At 43.7% G+C, this 16,970-nt stretch overlaps 1 protein-coding gene and 1 long non-coding RNA gene across 2 annotated transcripts in view; one reads left to right on the top strand and one right to left on the bottom strand.

The window, feature by feature from the left end:
- Nucleotides 1-93: 93 nt before the first annotated feature.
- Nucleotides 94-11,383, bottom strand: spg7 (SPG7 matrix AAA peptidase subunit, paraplegin). Its single transcript, XM_056608306.1, has 17 exons — nt 10,863-11,383; nt 10,631-10,733; nt 10,454-10,540; nt 9,999-10,240; nt 9,514-9,653; nt 9,044-9,146; nt 8,823-8,948; nt 8,090-8,252; nt 5,521-5,694; nt 5,175-5,299; nt 4,851-4,953; nt 4,428-4,538; nt 4,174-4,289; nt 3,472-3,628; nt 2,541-2,704; nt 1,049-1,126; nt 94-907 (listed from the first exon to the last, which is right to left on the bottom strand). Exons 1-17 carry the CDS (start codon nt 11,085-11,087, stop codon nt 701-703), a joined length of 2,424 nt encoding a protein of 807 aa, XP_056464281.1. The 5' UTR covers nt 11,088-11,383; the 3' UTR covers nt 94-700.
- A 4,571-nt stretch (nt 11,384-15,954) lies between these two features.
- The window catches only part of LOC130403823 (uncharacterized), a 57,815-nt gene continuing 56,799 nt past the window's right edge, over nt 15,955-16,970 (top strand). Inside the window, exon 1 of the long non-coding RNA XR_008904125.1 lies at nt 15,955-16,346. This is a non-coding gene — a long non-coding RNA (uncharacterized LOC130403823). The remainder of the gene's footprint in view (nt 16,347-16,970) is intronic.

A 16,970-nucleotide genomic window follows, 5' to 3' on the forward strand; every position in this document is an offset into this window, starting at 1 on the left:
CATAGTGGGTTTTTCTTGATAATTTCTCTTCTGAATAAATGTAATATTAGATTTGTTATCTGCACTGTTGATTTTAAATTTAAACTTTCAAAGTTAACAAATTAAACAAACATTACAGTCCAAATGTTATTTTATTTCAAATACTTTTTAAATATTTTAAGCATTTTTACACAAATGTACACATCAGTCATCAGAAGCAGTTTTGAAGTCTGAAGAAGTCTACACTGGAGGTGTGGACTCGTCTTCTTCAACTCGCTATGCTTTTAATTCAGCCATACACACTGCTAGCTGAATTAATTCTGTAGGCTGTATTTCCCATTAATTAGCAGATCAAGAAATTTGGTTTAAAACATTGCTTTGTGTGTTATGTTTTCTGAAGCTCTGATCTACTTTTTTCAGCCTTTGGTAATGTCAAGCTCACATATAGGAACAATAAAACAAAACCTTTTCATTCTTATATAAACACAATTGAACCCTTTGAGGATGCCAACTGATTTGTACTGGAAAAGACCAAACAAATCAACCACGAAAGAAAATGGACACACAGTCCGTTTCAGCCCACTGTATATTTGGCTAGCTTAGCTTAAGTCTAGCTTGGCTGTAGCTCAGCCTAGCATTAGCCCATCTAAATTTAGCACATCCTAGCTTAACCTAGCATATAGAGCCTTGCAGCCAGAGAGCAAATTGTGGGGCAGGTGTGTCAAAGCAGCTCTGGGTCGGGCTCCTGGGTATCCTTGCTTCGGGTAGGAGGCCTGGGCTCCTCCTCCCCGGAGTCCTGCTTGTCCCTCTCGGCCTCCATCCAGGTCTGGGGGGCGATCATCTTCTTGGGCCCATGGGGCGGCACGCCCAGCAGGGCTTCGATGTCCTCGTAGTTCACTACCTCCCGGTCCAAAAGTGCGTTTGCCAACTGGAATGTAGAAGAATGTGGTTCCCAAACTATCTCGGCAGTTGTTGTCCAACAGAGTAATAGCACCGCCAAGTGGCAGTGTGAGGGCCGCATTACAGCCAATTACTAACAAGGGGAGTTGAAGAGAGAGTGAAAACTCACCAGTGTCAGCTTATCTCGGTTGTCCAGCAGCAGTTTCTCAGTTTGTCTGTAGGCCTGTGCTATCAACAGCTTGGCTTCCTGAGGATTAACGTCACATAATAACTTATTTTGTGTTCCACAGTAATGCAGTACAACAACCAATCAAATCCTGCTCCGACTTGATGACATCATCACTGCTCCATGTCTACTCGAAAGGGGTGTGTGTGAGCGTGAGAGAGTTAAGGCGTGTGTTCATGGTCCTGGTATGAATGAGACGTCTTGTCAGTAATGATGCTCACGCTTACGCGTGTTCCAGACAGCGACCGTACATGTCGACTCGTGAATGGTTAAATCTTTTTGACTGAAATTGTAAACAATTGTCGGGTTCTTACCAATATGAAGAGATGCCCATATTGGTGAAAATTTTGGCGGAAGCAGTCGTTAAGCTAATCCTCTCATGCAGCATAGTAAACTAGGAACAGATATTTAAATATGTATACCTGACAGATTCCGATCATTCCTGAATTGATCGCTCTTCGATCATGGTAGGCAATATACTGTATATATATGGCCTAAACTAAAGCACATTCTAGTGTTACGATATCAATTACCTAAGGCTTTCCCAGGCTATTAACCAATAAATAATAATTATGATATAATATGTTGGATCTAATGAGGTCTAAAACTAAAAAATAGATATTAATCAAGCACGCAAAAACGCTTTTCGGGATTCAGAAGTTATCGTCGCTAAACCCGTTTCGACTTGGAGCGAAATCGGTCTTTCGCGCCCCCGCTTTATTGTCGAGCACTATTTGAAGACTTTGTACACAAATAAACTTTTGTACTGGAGAAACAATTCTCTCAGTTGTTACAAGGTAGGCCTAGTGTGTTTTTGCTGTTCTGCTTAAATCAGTAAAATTCCATCCATTCTCTGTATCGATTAATTGAATGCAAATGCTCACATGAACAGACAAGCACATTGTCATAAAATGGCCAAAGGTAATTTGGTTGAAGAGGTGGTTGGTATTTAGCGATCCCGCTGTGCCTCACCATAGACCGCATTAGGAAAGCATGCCAAGTCTGTGCAGGTTGATCAATGTTAAATGGTCCATTTACTTTAAAAATAGATTAAGTTACTCCATTGTTAAATTACAGCATTACCAACTGAGAAACTCATAAGTACTATTGCTTTACAAAAACCTCTTCGCGATTCCTTGCGAGTCGGTTAAAATGACGTTCAACGATATGCCTTTATTACTATAATCAAAATGTAGCCCAGGGTAAACAGACTGATAGCAAACGTCTTCAGAATATTGGATATAAGACATGTTTGACAGCCAACACCGAGTATTGGAAATGTCCCGCTTGGTGTGTGTGTGTGTGTGTGTGTGTGTGTGTGTGTGTGTGTGTGTGTGTGTGTGTGTGTGTGTGTGTGTGTGTGTGTGTGTGTGTGTGTGTGTGTGTGTGTGTGTGTGTGTGTGTGTGTGTGTGTGTGTGTGTGTGTGTAACCAACGTGATCCATCTGCTGCTGTAGTCCCTGGCTGAAGGGTCTCCGTCCCACCGCCCCCTGCTCCTCCCCCTCGGGGAAGGACACCTGGCCCACGCTGGGACACATCCCGTACTGCTTCACCATGGAGTAGGCCACGCGCGTCACCTTCCGCAGGTCGTCCTGGGCTCCTGGAGGACAGTGAGTGGGTAAAGACAACCGGTTCGATTATTTCCCCAAATCGTTCAGGCCTAATACTCTGTTTTATTTTTTTAGTGCCTTCATTATTGTAATAATAAAAATGCACACTGGCATGCAAGAAGGAGTAGACTACATCCGAGTGTAGGCTAAGTGCAAAGTGCAAAAACGCCAATATATCCTTTATTTTTCTGCGTGGTTCGCACATTTTACGTCAACAGCACCTCTACCCAAGTATTGCCCCTGATACCACGATGCCGTTTAATCGCATTTACATGAAAATGAAACCCCCAATATGTTCAGGGGTATAAGGTGGGACATTGGGGTGGGAAATCAAGACCGGATATTACCTCGGCCAGTGAAAACACACGGCCCATGCCGGGGAAATGTTTAAAATAAGACGGGCGTATTTGGCAGTGTAAAAACGCTTTAAGGTACCCTCTCACAAACTAGCATACTTTTTTTTTTTAATCACTTGCACAAAACCCTAGTCTCTCCCACACTATCATACTCTATCTCTCACACACACTACCATTCTCTCTTGTCTCACTCTCACATTACCCTCATTTCTTGTCTCTCTCACACAAGCTATCATAATCTCTCTCACACTGACATACTCACACACACACACAAGCAGCATGCTGTCCTTCCGCCCAAACATTACATGTATTTAGAGGATTCAATTAGAATAGAGTCTTACACACTTAAGGATCCAAGTGTATGTTCATTATTAAACTTCCCAATACAATAAAGACAGTACCTGTGGTGACCTTGTTGAAAGTGATGGCCTCAGAGGCCCTCCCCCCCAAAGCCATACACATCCTCTCAAACAGCTGCTCCTTGCTGAACAAGTACTGGTCCCGCGGTAGCATCTGGGCGAATCCCAGCGCAGCATTGGTTCGCGGTGCTATGGACACCTGCCATCACAGAACACCATCCACTATGACGTTATGGAACACTTTTTTATAACCAACCCATTTAAGAATACAATTCTCAAATGTATGTAGAATGTGCAGGTCAATTCAACACCAGGCCATATGATGTAGCTAATTACTTTAGCAACTTCTTTATCAACAAGGTAGATAGTTTAAGATCTTGCATGCAATCACATGATGCCAATGTAACAGACAGCATACATCCTTCATAATGCTTTTAAAAAGCATTATTATGGATAAAACCTGTTGTTTTACGTTTGAAATGGTTAACCAAGATACTGTTTGCAGATAACTTGAATGAAAAAATGTTTAAGATTGCAGCGAGGCTGCTTTCCGAACCAATACGTCTCATTTTTAATAGATGCCTACTTAGAGGTACCTTTCCAATGCCATGGAAAGAGTCTTACATCAACACATCTTGAATCAGTACATAAATGTACAGTGCAGAATGTGTATCTTATGTAGTGTAGTGTGTATTGTGCAACATGAGTATGTAAGTATGTGTATTGTATAGTGTGTGTGTGTACCTTCATGACAGCCTCTGTGTGCTCCAGCAGCCAGCCCACCAAGGCGTGGCCGGACTCATGGAACGCTACGACCCTCTGCTCCTCCTTGGACAGGATTTTACTCTTCTTAACACTCCCTACACATGCACACGCACACACAGGCTGTTTAAAGTCCAACAGGTTCACTGGAGAGGCCTGCCTCCTGCCACTACAATGTGTATCACCCAGATACCATCTATAGTACCAATGAAGCCGTGTCCCTCCCGACCTCCTACCTGCTATGACCCGCTCCACAGCGTACTCAAAGTTAAAGGTATCGATGGACTTGTAGCCCTCCCTGGCGGCGTGGAGAGCAGCCTCATTGCAAATGTTGGCGATGTCCGCGCCTGGGGGACGAGACATGGGGAGGGTTGGAGAAGGGCAGAGGTTCCGTGGCAGCGGTCGGTGTACTGTTTGAGACGTCTAGTGTGGAGCTGTGTGGGGTGTATTATTGATATCATGGGCTGGATAGTATACTCCATACTTAGGGTGTTCGACTTAACTCTGGGTTGAATACCGGCAATCTGCTTGTAGGCCTTGATGAGCAAGATGCCCTAACCTCTACTGCTCATTGATGTCGTGCATTTTTTAAATCACTGCAGGTTGCTTTGGATAAAGCTCAACGACTAGATAGTTAATGCCGATGGTGAGTGTTGTACCGCTGAAGCCCGGGGTGAGCTCGGCCAGCCTCAGGGAGTAGACGTCAGCTGGCTGGGTCAACTTCAAGATCTTCAGGTGCTGCTCGTATATCTCCTTCCTCTCCTGGAAAAGAACAACCAGCAAACTAGAGATGTTAACACAAACCATGCTGCTTCATTAACACTGCGGAAGGCTTTTATGGGGGGGACAGGGACAGTAGCGGTTATGTTTATCCTACCAGAAGGTTGTCGGGTCAATCCCCAAGGTCCTACCTGACACAAGGGAAGGTTTATACCTGTCCTACCTGTAGAGTGGGGAGGTCTATGACGACGTGTCTGTCCTACCTGTAGAGTGGGGAGGTCTATGAAGATGTGTCTGTCCAGTCGGCCCGGCCTCAGCAGAGCGTTGTCCAGGATGTCTGCTCTGTTGGTGGACGCCAGGACGATCACGTGGTCAGTCGTTCCCATCCCTGGCAAAGAGGAGAAGTAGACAGAAGAGGAGAGCACTAAGCACAGGAAACATGTGTTGTGCTTGGCACCCTAATAAATTTGGCCATAGGCTCGTCATGTTCCCATCATGAGATATAATTTCCATATTCTGCTGGCGTTTGTAGAAGCTCCATATCTGGGGTATGCGTGTCTGTATGTAGAGTATGTTTGTGCGTGTGTCGCGTGCGTGAGATGGTCTCACCGTCCATCTCCACCAGCAGCTGGTTTAGCGTCTGCTCTTCCTCCGTGTTGGAGAACCCCGACATGTTGGTGGAGCGTTTCTTCCCCACCGCATCAATTTCATCGATGTATACAATGCACGGTGCACGTGCACGTGCCTCCTTAAACAGGCTCCTCACCCGAGCTGCTCCCAGGCCTACACGTCAAACACATGCACACACGAACAGGAAGAAATAATTTATTCAGATAGAATATCAGATCTAAGATGGTGCCACCACGGCGATACTGTATGTTGTTGTTTTCCGTTAATTGTGATTCCACTACGATTAATTCATGAGGGACGAGATACTAAATACCAGTGACTCAATAACAACTGATTTATGTCACAGATTTATTGCCTTAACTGTGGATTTACTTTACATTATGGTCAAAGATGAGCCGTTTGGACAAACAGTGAGGCGGCAAAAGAGAGGCAAGTGTGCCAAGGCTCTGTCACGCTATAAGGAGAGAGGACTATGAACACCTCTACTGGGAATACTCCTCCCAAATGTCAGCATTTGACAAAATGAGATGAATTGTGACCTCTTGTCAGGGTAAACCGCGACTTCTGCGTCTTCTCGTTTGTGTTTTGCTGATTAGTGGCTGTGTGACTCTACATCGGACTCTGTCCTGCTACCGCCCAGCTTTAAGCTCTGACGTGCCGAACGCAGGAGATACATTTTGTACCTCCTGGAGACCGTTTGACCTCCGCGTGAATTCATTTATTTTGAATCTGCTGCCATTTACATCCCTCCGCAGCCTGACGTGCATGAGGCTCAACGCCCAGCTGCCCCCCCCCCCATATGAGAAGTGGAGAGCAGGAGCCCGGACTGCGTCGTGATCGTCCTCAGGGACTTCAACATGGGCCTAGTGTTGCCCCTACAATTTGCGCAATTTGAGCGCCGCTGCTAAAATCTCTGAGGAGTGGAGAGCAGAGGAAGGAGAGAGAGGGAGGAGAGCTAATGACAGCTAATGACGAGCTCTGGGCCTCGTTCAGGAGCCAGGTATGTTTGTTTTAGATGCCTGTTAAGTTGTTAAAAAGTTTCAGTTCAATAATTTGTTGTTGCTAATGGTCATGTGATGGATCCATACATTGATGGCCTCTCAAAAACGCTCAAGCTCAACCCTGCTCAACAGTAATAACAGTATAAATCGTTAGGCTTGTAAAATGAGTTAGGGATGCAAAGGATGGGTGCTATATAAGGACTTGAAGCCCAAAATACTCAAAATTCCACTCGGAAAGTGCAATTAAACATGCATGAAACTTGGTATACATGCACCATTCGTCATGATGAACAATTTTCCAGATGCAACCCATATTGTCAGACCATTTAGACCTAATGTAATGGCCACAACTCGACCAAACACCAGCACATAAACTGCTTTGGTACCGGAGCTTGTGAAATCTGCAAACTTGGCACACATGTACCAGGTGAATGTGGGACTATGGTCTTAATCTCATAGCAATAAAGCCAAAGACATCAAAGATTTAATGTGAAATATATGCATATCACCAATGTTTAAACAGCTATAACTTTGCATCAAAATCCAATAGGCTCGGCTGTTCAATATGGCTACTAAGAGTAGATACCATAGCATAGCCAAGCCACATTTCAAGTCTATATTGGTTTGAAGTTCCCCTATCCAAACAGTGTTTTAACCTACATCTCAAGACATTTGATATGTAAGCTAGACAGCGATCTTGTACACAAATGTACTGTATTTAATCATTAACTACCCGTGTTCACGCACTATAACATAGGTTTCACCCCCAAAAAAACCGCTGCTACAACTCAATCCTAGGGGAAACCCTGTTGGCCACTTTACCCACAACCTTCCCAAATATAAACGTAAATTAAATGTCCCACATAGGAGAACATTTTGGATCCCTTTAACAGTACCATCAGCGGAGTTTATCACGCAGTCAGCTTATCATGGGCAAGCTTGTCTCAGAGGCACGGACCATCAGCAATGTAGCCCACAAGGCGGAGTTCTCTGTCCTGTTCACAGACAGTTTCACATTTAGCCATCCTTCTGACAAACTCCTGACGCTGGCAGACGGCACAACCCTTGATTCATCTCCAATGGTGATAAGTCTACCTACAGAAAGTAGTAGACCGCCTGGCTTCCTGGTGCAGCCAGGAGCTGTACACTCTGAAAACTGTAAAGAGTGTAGTAAACTAAAAGAAGGAGCCCAGCAACAAGCGACCCCCTCATCATTTGTGACTTCCCAGTCAACAATGGAGTCATTCAGATTCCTGGGGACCATCTCAAAGTGAATGTCCAGCTCTACACAGCCAACATTGAGACCTTCCTCAGCTCATATGCGTTAATTTCTTTATATATTTACTCTTATTTAAGTGTAAATGTGCTCCTACCCATTTCATAGACTCTAAGCCCTGTAATAACAAGCAATAAAATAGGGCTATAAAACAGCAAACCTTAGACCTTAAAAAAAATGGCCATCAAATCAGGTGTAAAGAAATATGTGTGTGCTCCAACCACCTTAAAGTATTTCAAGTGTCCCTGCGTAGCAGATGGAAGCTCCTTACCCCCGATGACCTCCACAAACTCGGAGCCCGCCATGGCCAGGAAGGGCACCTGGGCCTCGGTGGCCACAGCCTTGGCCAGCAGGGTCTTCCCACAGCCGGGTGGCCCCAGCAGCAGGGAGCCCTTGGGGACCTTGGCCCCCAGCTGGATGTACCTGTCTGGGTTCTAACCCAGTGTGGAAATACCAGAGACGTCAGAGAACCCGACGCGTTATGCGCCATAACACCAACAGCAGAACGGTTATCCAATTAACAAAGAAGTGTACAACAGTCGTAGCTCATTATCTCATTGGCGGGCGAAATTCTCTGGGCGGGCAAAGCAGAGAAGGGGAGGCAACATGTCCCCATATGAGGGCAGACGGCTGCGCAGGAGCAGGATCGCTAGTGCTCTTTTTACACCTAACATCATATATGGCTACTAGGGACCAGTCAGGCTAGGGGAACTCATGTGAATGTTGTAAACCTCAAAGTGAAATTTTCATGCCATGGGATCTTTAACTGAACTGTATTTGTGTAACCCTTATATAACATTACTTATATTACAGAGTATAATTCATTCATTAGTGATAAGTCACAAATTATGATTACGAACAATTACTGCAACGTCACAACTAAATCATGCTTTGAATGATTCTTCCTAAAACAAAAACATACCAGCAGGAAGAATATACCCAATACCCAGAGACATCCCATAAATCAAGGACCCATCTTGCCCTGCCTTGCAAAGGACTCTCACCTTTAGGTAGTCAACAAACTCCTTCACCTCCATCTTGGCTTCATGCATGCCAGCAACATCCTTGAAGCTCACGCCTTTCCCGGATTTACCGTCCACAATGGTGAACTTCGCCATCTTCAGCTGATTCTGGTAATAGCATCCACAAAGTACAATCCGTTATGTGGCTGTAAGGCAAAATACATATCTGTTGACTTTCTCAAGAGGTTGGGGTGTCTACTCACGAAGGCACTGAAGCCTCCCTCTCTGCCGCCCATGCCAGCAAGACGGAATAGGTACCAGAGGATCGCAACGGCAATGGCCGCCATGCCCAAGGCATAGAGCGCGCTGCCATGGAGAGAGGGGGTGAGAGGTAAGACACTTACAACAGATTCTACTTGCCCCAGAGGAAGTACTACCACCACATGTGTATCATCTAAGCAACAGGGTTCTTCTTGATATAATATAGTCATATACCATTAATATAGTAATATAGCGATGGGATCGATTAATCTCAAAACAACTAATATCATAATACAATGAAATACTTCTACCATTTTTTATATACTTTGGTGCTTTCTCAAAGATACATATTTTTTTTTTAAATGTTGGCCGTCTCATCTAAAAGACGAAACATTAATTCAGCTATTTGTTGTTGTAGAAATGAAGTGCCACCATATTAATATAGCCCCTTGGGACAAGGACCTCTTCTTACTTTCCGAAGAATCCGGTGCGTTTGTAGGACACTGGGATCCTGTCCTTGTTATCGATGTTCAGCTCTTTCTCTGCTGCTCTCAGTTTTTCCTCAAACTTGTCGATGTTGGCCACCTGCATGCGGTACATCAGGGCCAGCCTCTGCAACACAAGACACACTAAAATGCTTAATCTACTCAAGGGTCCTGCACGAACGCAAAATAAGGCCAACTCTGCAAAGATCTGCGTGGTTTCTGACACACAATGCAGATCATTGAGGACATGATGTATGCAGAACTGTGTATGCAGCATTACACTGATAAAATACATTTTTGAAAGACATTTCCATTAAAGAGAAGGTAGGGGTTGCTCAAGGATAACCTAGAGATAGACATAGGATGGATAGTCTAGTGATATCTAGTGGATATCACTAGACTAGTGTAAGTATTAAATCCACAACGCTCTTGCTCATTTGATGCCACACAGAGTTTGATCAGAGTGACGTACGGGCCTTCCGAAGATCACAGCCCCGGGGTGGAGATAGATCTCCACTATGTCGCTCTCCGGGACCACCTGAACGCGGGACACCTCCCCCTTGGCCAGCATCTCATGGACGAAATCGTTCCAGGAGATGTTTCCACCACTGGTGTTGATGGAGTTCAGCAGGCTCATGATGAGGGCTATGATGAAGAGAGTCCGCAGGCGCTCACGGTACATCTGGTCCTCCTGCTCACGACGCTTCTTCTCCTCTGGGGAGCGAGGGAGAGGGTGAGCGGTACCGATTGGGAGAGAGAAGAGAGGGAGGAGGGGGTTGAAAAAAGTGAGTGGAATCGAGAGTTGGAGAGAGAGAAAGAAAGAGCGGAGGCAGTGAGAGATGATGAGGGAGACATAGATGGGGAGAGAACTCTTTGTGTCAATGTAACGATGACATGCTGCAAAGGATAAAGGACTAAATGTTTTACCATCATCTTCTTCAGGCGTTTGCCCCTTCGGCCCATCACTTTTACTTTTCTCCTTCTTGGACTGGGATGTGCTAAAGAAGTGTGTGTCTGTTATCAAACAGAAATACGTCAGGGGATTCAGTGAGGATTATGTCTCCTCATTTTAGATTCGAGATCAATAGAGTATGGATGTTTTACCGAAGAGATTCATTGCACACACTGGATAGGTCAACAGGTGTTTCTTGAGCAGAATTCTGTTTATCTCCCATAACCTTGGATTCAGCGGTATGTAGGTTGTTTTCTATAGTTAAAGACAGAGTTTTAGCGGATTTCATGACAGTCATTGAAGGCATTTTTCGTCAAAGGTGCCTCACATGCAAAGGTTGATGCCATAATCTCAGAGTAGATCGATAGACACAACACAGCTTACCTGGAGGGGTATAGGTTGGGGTCTAGTCTGAACCGAAATTAACCTTTGTAACCCTGGGTGCAGTTGCTTTGTGTAGCTGTAGCATTTGAATAGCAGAGGGCTGGCATCACCACCAGTGTTCACGGATGGTTGTTGTATAGTATTCCGTAAGGACAGGGTCCTCAGTAAGGTAGCACTGTGTTTTTTACACAAGCCCGCACGGCGCTGCAAAAGCAAAGCAGCCATGTTGATATCGGTCGCGTTAATCCAATGGTATAATTGGCGTCAAATGCATAGCTTGAAATCGTATTTCGTCGTTGCAGGTTTGTTTGCCTGTGTCCTAGCTGTTTGCTAGTTAAGTCACCGTGAGGGTACGTAGTTACACAAAGACGTGCATTGCGTTTGCATTGCGCAGAGAACACAGCACTACAGCGTCCTATGTAAATACAACAACCTTAAAAACTATACATAATGAAACACTGATCAATTTCAGTACTTTAGAATCATCTAATTATTATTTTTAAAAACGAGCATAGTATTGGTGATCTTTGTAAAATAGATTAAACTTCCCCGTTTCATAACGTTGTTCAGTAACCCACTAGTTGCGCAAAACTGCGCATTAGTAGAGACATTTGTCGGCGTTAATTATTTTATTTTCAAGTGATTCATGTGGTAATAACACAAATATTAAAATATTATAATCATATGCTAAACGAAAACGAAAAAATGGATAGATCAGTTCATCATTGAAAAACCTTGTGTGCATTTTATTGAATGAGTTTTTTTCTTTTTCTTGGAAATATTATTTAGATTGCTGTGGTGGATTGATTTCTAAACAATCTTTTGAGTGTTTGGATGGTTGTGTTATACAACACTCAATACGATTGGAACCCATAAGATTCACATCTAATTAAAAATAACATTTATTCCTGGGTATTAAAATGCTGCATTACTTTGTCCTCAGATATTTTTGGGACGTTCAAGATTAAACCTGAAACAATATATTTATATGAATAATTATGAGCATATTAAAAACACCATGAGGGTTAAGATAAAAAGATCTATACCCACATTTTAGGATTCAGCCAAAGACCATGCCAAACAACAGTGGTGTGTTAGCCGCAAGCGACAAAGGAGGTTGGCATCAATTACTGGCAAGGTCATCACAATCACTTAAGAACACTTAGAAAAATGTAACGCTCCACAGACTTCTTGACCGAAATAACAAAGTTAATGTTGGTGGTCGCCACCTCTTGGTCGCTTGTGGCTATTTGTATAAAGTACAAGAAAGTACTCAAGCAAAGGAACTGAATCTTAGTTGTGTCCCTGGTAAGACTAAAATTTGCGGATAAGAAAATAAACAATCATAAAGTAATAGGTTACGAATATATTCAGGTATGTTTAATTAGGGGCGGTGGCCCTGAGCAGCTTGTGGCCGCGGTACCATGCGTTCATGTTTACAGTGGATGTATCGCAATGGCGAGGCGCATACAGTTTTTGGCCGTGATCTGTAAATATTCTAGAACACTCCGGGTGCTCCGGCGGGAGTCCTGGAGCTCTATATCTAAATAATATCATATTATAGATAGATATCTATATCATATAATATATATTATCACGGCCAAAAGCTGTGTGCAACTCCTGACGTTATTATGAATCTTGAACGACTGCGTCGGGATCTCCAACGTCTCTGGTTCTTCCACTTCCAAATCAATTTGAAGTAGACTGAACCGCGACATGGAGGGGAAAGGGATTGTTGACCGCAATTGTCTCCCGCCGGAGCCCCGCTGCCAAGGCCCCACAGCCCCGGCAGCGGGCAGCACCGAGGCACCACCGCCGCGGGGCGCTGGTACCTCGGCAGCGGGCAGCGGGGCACCGGAGCTCAATTTGGACAACACTAACTTACTCTTAATTCCACAGAAGCCGTCTCCCATCCACAACCTCTCCATATGATATGTGCACTGCTCCTCTGGCCGTTTCCGAGGTGGGCTCACCAGGTCAATTACATGGCCTGCCTCCCATGGTGCCAATACATTGCAACCAACAAAACATCGAAGCCCTGCCTTCCACCATGGAGACATCTTGGACGAGATAGGTCAAGATGCGGATTGTGCCACCGCAGCCTGGTCCACAAAGCTTGATGCTGAACCATCGCATCTGAGAGCACAGCCCATCGACTCTCTGCGACCACGACCCAGCGAGAGAGAGGTTAGCATGGGCTGGATCAGCAGAGCGCCTCTCCAGGAAATGGCTCTCCTTCTTTGGGTATGAGCCATGGACAACGGCCCTCCATGTCGGCGCTGCCTGCCACTATTCCGCACCAACTTCAGCCGGTGATGTGCGACCCCCCAGTTCTGCCTGCGAAGCCGTCCTCTGGCTGGCCATGGACTGCTGTTTCGGTCAACTCGCAGTCTACGTGTTTATTTAATACAGACTCTAAGTATGCTTATCTAACTCCCAGCACTAGACCACCAATTAGGATGGCACTTTTAAATTTTGCCAACAGATCACTATTAGTCTATATAATCTCAACACACCAGTAAGATTTTTTATTTATAAGTGAAACATGGTCAGAGAGCAATAGTGCAACGTACTTATTGAAACAGCCCCCCCAAGTTTTAATTTTCTAGAGGTCTGCTGTGTCGGCAAAGAGAGGTGGGGGTGTTGCTGTTTTGCAGACTTTTGAATGTAAACAAATCTCAATTGGGGAATTCTATACTTTTGAGGATCTCTGTACTGTCCTGAAAAGTTTTTACCAATTGTTTTGTACAGACCACCCAAATGCTGTTCCAATTTCATTCATGATTTTTCTGAAATGCTGTCAATCATATCTACAGATTTTGATTGCTATATTATACCTGGAGATATTAATATCAGAGGTCATACTCTAGATTGAATGATCACTAAGGGCAGTGTCTCCCCTATATTCATTCAGCAGTGGCGCACTGCCGCTGCTGGATTGTCAGCGCCAGTGCAAAAAATAAATAAATAGAATTGCAGAAAGGTTTCTGCCAAGTTCAAAGCACATTTGCACAAATCTGGTCTCAGCAGATACCTTGACTCTGTTGGTTGTTATGTCATATTTGGAAGCTCAATCTGCAAATTTTTCAAAGAGTTCAAAAAGTTCTTCCGGGGGGAGCATGGCCCCACACCCCTAGCGTTGCTAGGTTATCAACTCACAGCACCACTACTATAAAAAAATCTAGGGGAAACACTACTAAGGGTGTTAGTATTGCTGTAGTGAATGTATTAGACTCTACCTGATAATTTCTCTGTCTTTTTTGATGGGCTGGTCTCTCCGATCACTCAAACAAATTCCCAAACTGTCATTAAACTAGACCCATGGGTTTACCTTTGAATTATATGAACAGATACTCTGCTTCCCATCTTGACTGAAAAGTACGGTTTCCATGATCCATGAACAACTATTTTTACGAGATTACGTTAAATAGCCCTCTATAGGAAGAGTCAGAGCAGACTCTTCCTCAGGAGGCTCAGGTCTTTTGACGTGAGTGGCAGGCTACTAAAGATGTTCTATCAGTCTGTGGTAGCCAGCACACTGTTTCTTTTCTGGGGCGTGCTGGGGAGTCCAACAGACTCAACAAGCTGGTGAGGAAGGCTAGCTCTGTTGTGGGACTAGAGCTGGACAGTCTGGAGGTAGTGGTGGAGAGGAGGATGAGGGGCAAATTCAAGTCCATCTTGGGCAACCCCTCCCATCCCCTCTATGTTGAGCTTTGGCAGATGGATCCTTTGTGCCTGCAGCCATAACGCTGTACAACAGCGTGTGATGTATTTGCATGCATATGCATGTGTGTGTGTTTTTGTACGTGTGTATATGTGAATATGTATGTATCTATGCAAATATGTATGTATGTATATATATATGCATGTGTATATATGTGTGTTTATGTGTATGTGTGTGTGTCTGTGTGTGGATAAGTATATAGGCTACATGTACGTGCAGATAAGTATGTGTGTGTTTGTGGGTATATATGTGTGTGTCTGTGTGTATATATTTATATTTACTAGATCACTGGGCCACTTTTTCTCTTGGTTTAGATAGCAGCTTTGTTTACATTGCATTTCTTTTTGTCTACGTTCTGAAGAAACTCCACCACCACCAGAGTGAGCCAGTGTTGCGTTTAATTCCATCAGATCGCAGATGCAAGGGAAAGTTGTTTTCATATTATGAGTCCACATCTTTTCAATAGCACAGATGATCTACTTCTACTACTACTACTACTACTATTACTACTATTACTACTACTACTACTACTACTACTAGGCTACTACTACTACTAATAATAATAAAATATACGTGTGAAAAGCCAACCAATAATTTCAATTCAATAATATTCCAGAAATATATTCTCTTATTGGGTTGAAGCTTTGTTTCTTTTTCGGGCACTTTCGGGCACTCTGGCGCTTGGCTTGTGAACTGGCATGTCCTGCTTTATATTAAAATTAACTGGACCTTCATTATGAGTTTTCATTATGTAGAGACTATACACAAAAATATCCACTGCATTTTCTTAATTCTAAGAGTTAATAAGAGATAATGCTGGTTGCAAATATTATTTAAACTTTAATTAAATTTATCTTTTCTTTTCCTTTTCTACGATTCACATTTCTCTGGAATCAATAAAACAAATAATAATCACTGCTAAACTAATAGGCCTACATAACTACTAAAACAACCACCACGACTACTACTACTACTGCTAACAACAACAACAACAACAACAACAACAACAACAACAACAACAACAACAACGAGATAATGAAACTATTAAACCTAATCGTAATACGTGTATTATCGTTCACATACCAAACAATCATGTACTTTGATTGTTCCTCAAACTATAGAAATTAGTTTATTCTACTGCAATGTAAACTGTTCGCCGACGTAAGCCATGTTAGATCCATGTACACGCCTCAAACACACACAAAAATGGCCTTGGTTGGTCCAAAATGGTCGTTTTCGACCATGTGTACGCCCTCTCGTGCGCGCCAATCACATTCAACGTCTTAGCTCTCGAAGCGTTTATATTCCCCGCCCCCTTAGTCTCGCGGGAACACAAGGCATCGTACTTGTAGTCTCGCGAAGTCACGTTTTGTACCGCGATACTACCCATCCCGATACTGAAGTCAAAGGCCGCTCGAGAACGTTCGCACGGGTCTGCAAGGGGATTAAATCGGAACATAATATGATATTTCGACGTATTTCGCCCTCAAACTAAGCCTTCGTTTTTTATTGGACATTTAACGGACTATGGTCGCTGGAGAAGCAATAATATTCGTGTTTGTATGCGCGTATCCTGGAAATATTTGAGTGTTGTTCTTCTTTAGCGCTAGCCGCGCAGGGAGTTCACTCCGATGTTTTTATTAATGAAACAAATGACGACGTTAACCAATGGGAACATCTAGCATCGGTCGGGAACACCTAAGGGCACTCTTGTAAAAGTCTGATACTCAAATTTAAAGTCTGTGGAGCATCTGACGCAGGTAAGCAAACCATGGTCTTCATTACATTGCTAAATTGACCCTTGCTTACCCACAGGCATTGCATTCCAAGCGACGTAACCTTGGTGTAGCGACGGACTGGTGTAGTTGCTTTCTGCTTTTTGACAATATACACACATTTTTGGTTTAAAACATGCGGTGTTGTTTCGAGTGAGTTCATCACGTTAAATGTGGGTTGCTTTTGTTTTGGCTCGGTTGCTTATGCTAGCGAATCCACAGGTTGGTTGAGAGCTGCTACGTGATTATTGATGATTGCCTCTGGTCGGCCCTTTTTGTTTTGGTGTTCGAAAACTAATTGTGGGCAAACTGTTTGACTGGTATAGATACAATTTTGGGGCCATTAAGGTCCTGTTTTTTTTGTGTCGATTGCTAGTTTTTCTTCTAAGAACTACAATATTCAAGGTGTAGAGAAGCTCACATGGCCGAAAACAAGACAACATGACCGCTTTATTATCATCAACACTGACCGAAGCAGTATAGTTATGTGTTTCTCCACTATACTTGTCACTACAACCACAATAAATCAATAAGAGCAGTATTACACGACAGCAGACAACACATTATTCACATCAGGGAGACTGTTGTTATTATGGTGCCTGTATTATC

This window comes from Gadus chalcogrammus, chromosome 14 (assembly GCF_026213295.1).
Source record: "Gadus chalcogrammus isolate NIFS_2021 chromosome 14, NIFS_Gcha_1.0, whole genome shotgun sequence".
NCBI classification, from domain to species: domain Eukaryota; kingdom Metazoa; phylum Chordata; class Actinopteri; order Gadiformes; family Gadidae; genus Gadus; species Gadus chalcogrammus.

What these genes read in the sequence shown, in the direction of transcription:
- spg7 (XM_056608306.1), bottom strand. Translation starts at nt 11,087, where the DNA reads ATGGCTGCTTTGCTTTTGCAGCGCCGTGCGGGCTTGTGTAAAAAACAC. An exon ending in TACAGCAGCAGATGGATCAC is followed by an intron (nt 1,127 to 2,540) that starts GTTGGTTACACA and finishes GTTAATCCTCAG; the next exon opens with GAAGCCAAGCTGTTGATAGC. An exon ending in ACCGAGATAAGCTGACACTG is followed by an intron (nt 908 to 1,048) that starts GTGAGTTTTCAC and finishes TCTACATTCCAG; the next exon opens with TTGGCAAACGCACTTTTGGA.